This window comes from Apis dorsata, unplaced genomic scaffold, assembly GCF_000469605.1.
Source record: "Apis dorsata unplaced genomic scaffold, Apis dorsata 1.3 scaffold_82, whole genome shotgun sequence".
Classification (NCBI taxonomy): domain Eukaryota; kingdom Metazoa; phylum Arthropoda; class Insecta; order Hymenoptera; family Apidae; genus Apis; species Apis dorsata.
The window spans coordinates 235,786-241,769 of NW_006263380.1; the positions used below are offsets into that span (position 1 = coordinate 235,786).

The 5,984-nt window shown below is 31.3% G+C and overlaps 1 protein-coding gene across 1 annotated transcript in view; it reads left to right on the forward strand.

The window, feature by feature from the left end:
• LOC102679147 (potassium voltage-gated channel subfamily H member 6) overlaps positions 1-5,984 on the forward strand; it is a 105,118-nt gene that overhangs the window by 85,920 nt on the left and 13,214 nt on the right. The window contains 2 exon segments of the mRNA XM_031508313.1: positions 513-694; positions 2,767-2,787. Coding sequence (XP_031364173.1) covers positions 513-694; positions 2,767-2,787 — 203 coding nt within the window.

Here is a 5,984-nt window from a genome sequence, read left to right on the forward strand (position 1 = left end):
TAAAGAGATATCGGGGTGAAAATGTGAAATTTTTGTGTGATGAACAGTGAGTCTCTGTTTCACCTCGCGCTTACGGCCATGATCAAATTTGGTAGAGATCATTTGTATTTAGAGCTTTAGAGTAAAACTTAGATCGGTGGTCAGAGATATTTATTTTCGTAGATAGAGCTTGTGTCGTGTGCGGATGTTTAGGCAGATAGTCGCAAAAATAGATCGATCCGAAAAAAATAATTTCGATCAAGATTTTTCAACGTGTTTCGTTTCGATGTATAAAAGTAAATTTTTGATTAATCCTTTTATTGTTTATAGTATATATATATATATATATATATATATATATATATGTATATAGTATTATTGGTTATATAGTATATTATTGGTATTCGCTTCGTTTTTTTTTTTTTTTTTTTTTAGGATAATTTTTAATCGATAATGGAGGATAAACGATAGTTGTTATTTTTTTTTTCTACGCGCATATAGTCGTTGTTTTCACGAGGCTTTTGGTGTTTCAGTCGACGTCACTTTCATAGTGGACATCATCATAAATTTTCGCACGACTTTCGTGAATAGCAACGATGAAGTGGTGTCCCATCCTGCAAAGATAGCCGTCCATTACCTGAAGGGTTGGTTCATCATCGACTTGGTGGCGGCCATACCCTTCGACCTTTTTCTCGTTGGCTCTCACACTGACGAGGTAAGTTTCGTCGCACGCTCCACGTTTTCTGAGAATCTTCTTTCCAGGCTGAATCCCTGATCATTTGTCGAATCACTTTCGTTTTTTTTTTTTTTTTTTTTTTTTCTTTTCTTTTCTTTCGAAATACCAACTTTTTATCCATAAATATGATAAACTCGAGAAAGAAAAGTAGACAAATTCTTCTCTACTTCTCTCAAATTTGATCGAACTTTGATAACGATGATTAACGGTGATGATGAAAGAAAGATGGTAAATAAGATTCACAGAAAATTTCATCGTGTCGTGAATAGACGAATAGAATATTTAAATATTGTTTTAACGTGGGAGCGTTTCCAAAATGAGATTATAATCATGAGACTATATATATATATATGCGTGTATAGGTTAAAAAAAAAAAAAAAAGAAATTGATAAACGAGAATAGAGTGGCGTTAAAACGAAAGTGATTTGACGGACGATCAGGTTTTCGGCCGAGGTTTATAGAATGTCGATGTTAGCTCGTAAATATGATTAGGATGACATGCCGAGCCCAAGTTAAGTGCCCATAGGTGTGTCTTACCGGATTGGTGCTTAGTTCGTTTTCCCTTTTTTCGACGTTTCTCGGTGTTGAATGATTTCTCTTTTTTTCTTTGTCGAAAGTTAGTCGACTCGACGTATTATTAAATGTGCACACAATATACGTACCAGCGAACGAGAAATAACTTTAACGAATTCTCGTTATCTGGAACGATTTCACACAAGTTTCACAGATGGTACACATACGTTATAGATCAAAGAAAAATATCGAGAAAGAATCGAGAAAGTAAAAGAGAAAAAAGAAAAGAAAGAAGAAGAAAAGAAAAGAAAAGAAAAGAAAAGAAAAGAAAAGAAGAAAGAAAAGAAAAGAAAGTTTAGAATAGAAAAGAAAAGAAAAAAAAATCTTTTAATCAAACTTTTGAATTCACTGGAAGAATATATAAATACGAATTGGCATTTGCATTGTAACGTAAAATCTTTTTTTTTTTTTTTTTTTTTTTTTTTTTTTTCATTTTTTTTTTTATTATATAAAGAAAGAAATATATACAAAGGAAAAAAGATAAGTTGACGAATAATTAATAGTTTTCAATTGAATTTGTACCTATACACACACGTATGCATACACACTTGATCTATACATGTGTAAGTAAATTTAATCTCTCGCTGTGAAGGTTTCTGCTCTGATTGTCGAAATGTTAGATTTTTATTGTCAGTTCCTTGTCAAGATTTCTCTTCTGTATTCTTTGTCCCGTGTCTCGTTTTCTTTTTGTTTCCTTTTTTTTTCTTTCTCTCTCTTTCGTTTCCCTTCAGTTTTTTAATTAATTATTATGTTTACGTTCGTAATATTCCGTTTCGTTTCTCATAATTTTCGTGTTTCTCCTCCGCGAGGGAAAATTAGCATACACGCCTTATTCTTCGGGTGAATATATATATATATATTTTTTTTCATTTTGTTTTTCATGATGCTCGTCAAAAAAGAGGAAAAAAAAAAATATATATATATATATACGTATCACGAAAAGACGAAGGATTGGAAACGCAAAATCGACCGCGTAAAAAAAAGAAAAAAAAAAAAAATAATAATGCACCTGCGAGTAATCTATGTGACCCCCTTCTTCCCTGTGTTTCTTGCTGGAGGAGCAAAAATAGGGCAGTGTAATTTTAATTGCGCGTGCAGGAAAGTTTATTTCACGAGCACGATGCGTAAGTTGAAATCAATCTACGAGAAACTCTGGCGAGAGTTTCATATCTCCCTGCGAATAATGTGTAAAATTGATTTTTTTATTTTTTACACGTCTCTGACGAGAGGGATAAGGGGATAAGCAAATCTTTTTTTTTTTTTTTTTTTTTTTTTTTTTTATGAACGATTATTAATTAAGCCCCATTGTCACAATGATGTTTTTTTCCAAAAGAAAAGAGTAAAAGTAAAGAGGATGATAATTTCCTTTTTTCACTTGATTTTATCTCCAATCTTTTTTAACAAAAATTAAAAAAAAAAACCAATCACGAAAAATCATTAAACGAACGAATTTTAACCTCAGTTTAACGTTTTCGTAGCTCGGCTTGGACAAGGACGAGGTTAGTTGACACACATACACACAGAAAAATTACTCACAGGCTGACGTTTTTTTTTTTTTGTTGTTTTTTCTTTAATAAAACGCAGGTTTCGATTTTACACACGTTTTTCTACACACTAATTGATTAAAAAAAGTCACCAACGCAGCCATGAATTTTTTCTATCTGTTAACTCTTACCTTTTACCTTCCTACATCTCTGTTATCTGTCTGTCTATCTCTTATATCTTTTATATCTCTGTCTATCTATTTCTCTCTTTCTTTTTCTCTATCTATCTATCAATCTATTTATCTATCTATCTATCTATCTTTCTCTACCTATCTATTTCTATCATGTACAGTCAATTGCTTAAACAAAAAGAAAAGAAACACTGATGTTTTTTCTTGCACAGAATTCTTTTCCATACAAACATACACACACACACACACACACACACAACACAAACGAACTCATTCTTTTCTCGATCTTCCATCTCGACTTCCACGATCTTCACGCGTACATGTGTGTGTCTACATTGTACACGAATACGTACATAACACATTCACACTCGCACACACGAGAGAACATACACAAGAAGAAAATTCGACCAACTGCAACCCCACGATTTGTCAAGAAAGTTCAAGGAAGTCGATCGACATTGAAAAAAATAAAATAAAATAAAATAACATAAAATAATATAAAATAAAACCAGAAAAAAATAAGAAAATGTTAAATCCTAATTTTTTAGTTAGTAGTTTAAGTCGCGTTTACGAGAGTAATCGATAATGAAATCTGTTTCCAGATTTTTGGAAGCATTCGTTTGCCTCGGTATAATCTCGGTAGAAAGAAACGAGAAATGTCGATCGACTTGCTCTCTCCCGTCCTCTGCGGCGTGAAAATTTTCTCAACGATGAACCTTGAGGAAGCGTCTGCATGTTCACAGTAAAGTATTTTGCAAAAATACTGTAAATAATAATAATAATAATAATAATAATAACCATATAATAATAATAAGAATAATAATAATAATAATAATAATGATAACGATAAAAATATATATCCACGTACGATCTCTTGGTAGGAAAATCTATATCTTTGCATCAAAGTATATAATATAAAATAGTAGCGTTAAAATAAATATACCTCTCTCTCTCTCTCTCTCTCTCTCTCTCTCTATCTCTCTCTCTTCTTTTTTTTTATTATTATTATTATCTTTTTCTCTAGCTTTTTGTGTAACATTTCTTGAGTCTGAGTATGAAAGCATCTCTGTATAAATACATTTATCGAGGATACCGAGTGAAGAATGAAGCGAAAAAAAGAAAAATTTTTTTTTCAATCATATTTTCGTAATCAGTGTTTTTTATAAGATTATTGTATTTTGTATATATACCTATTATATATTCTATATATTCTATATATATATATATAATATCCCGATTAGATAGTTGATAGTTTTAGATGAATTATTCCTAACAAATATTGATCCAGCATTATATCGTTTTTCATTGGATTTAATCTTTTTTGTCTTGTAATTCTTACTTTCCTTTTTTTTTTTTTTTTTTTTAAGTAGTAAAGCCTCGTTGGATATCAATTTTTTTTGAGAATAATCGCAAAATAGTTAGAAAGTTTTTTTGTAGTTAGTCAACCGACGATTTTTTCTCCTTTTTCTTTTTCTTTCTTTCTTTTTTTTTTTTTTTTTTTTTTTTTTTTTTTTTTTTTTTTTTCCTACCGATTCTATTAATCGAAAGAACTCGATATTGTTCCATGTTCAAATGTAATCCACTTGAATTGTGTGGCACCAATTTAGATGATATTGTACATCGAAATCGTTCGAGCTTGATCAGAGATGAAATGAGATTAGAGAGATGGCTGGCTAACAAGAAGAGCTGGCTGAAAAGAGCTTGTTGAAACAACTTCATTATTTTCTGTCAAACGTTTTAAAATAATCCGTAGGAGAACAGTTTTATCTCGTTTACATCTATTGCACTTCGGCTTCTCTGTTTTTTTCTGTTCTCTCTTCCATTTTCTCTCTCTCTCTCTTTCTCTCTCTCTCTCTCTCTCTTTCCCTATCTCTCTCTTTCTCTTTTTCTCTCTCTCTCTTTCTCTCTCTTTTTTTCAACAATGCGAGGTGCAGTTACAAGGGATTTTTAATTCTGAATTTTCATTTAAACGTTAAAATAGTTTTAAAAGTTTCGAATATATCGAATATCGAAATCACGGATGAAAAAAAAAAAAAAATTGGATATCCAACCTCAACTATGCGAATATTATTAATTTTTGTGCAGGATGTTCGATATTGCCGCTGTTTTTTTTTTTTTTAATACAAAAAAGAAATATCTGAAATATACTTTTAGAATAATAGAATCCGCGACTGCACCTGGTAAATCAATTTAAGCTTGCAGGGGTTGCAGGATTATCCGTGCTTACCTACGAGTGTTTCGATCATTCCCTATCTAGAACAGACACAAAAGAAACAGTATCGAGAATATTAGAAACAAAATATCCTCTCGCGATCAAATCGATTTTTTTCAAAAGATGGCAAATACCAATAATCGATTATTTAAGATCGTATCGAACGATAAGCCCATTATTCTAGCCACAACCATGAATGGTGATTTGTATATATATATATATATATATATATAGATCACCTATAAATGGTAAATACAAATGGCATGTAGTCGTCGAGAAAAAAAAAAAAAATAAATAAATAAAATCGATACATCAATGGTACAAATCTCATGCTATATACAGACACGCGACATATACGTACATATACGTAAATAAAAGAAATACATACATACACACACACGCATATACACTCATACACACACGCACACGTACACGCACAGAAACAGAACGACACGCGAGAGACGCAGAGGATCACATAGTGACACAACGAACGCACCCCGAAAACGAAAGATTTTTCAACGGGATTTTGTAACGATCGTATGTAAGCTTTTGGCGTTTCTTCTCTCTCTGGATTCCATTAATGATTCTCTCTGTTGATCCTGTTTTTACGTTGTCGAGCTTTTTTTCGTACCTTTTTATTAATTACGCTTCTGTTGCAAGCTGTATACATCTATAATATACATGTATAAATTTGTACAAGCCCGGCCTATAATACGATAACTTTTTGTGTGTATTATACCGTTATATATTTATAATCCTTCATTCGATGTTCTTTGAATAAACCTTGTTTTTTTTTTTTTTTTTTTTTT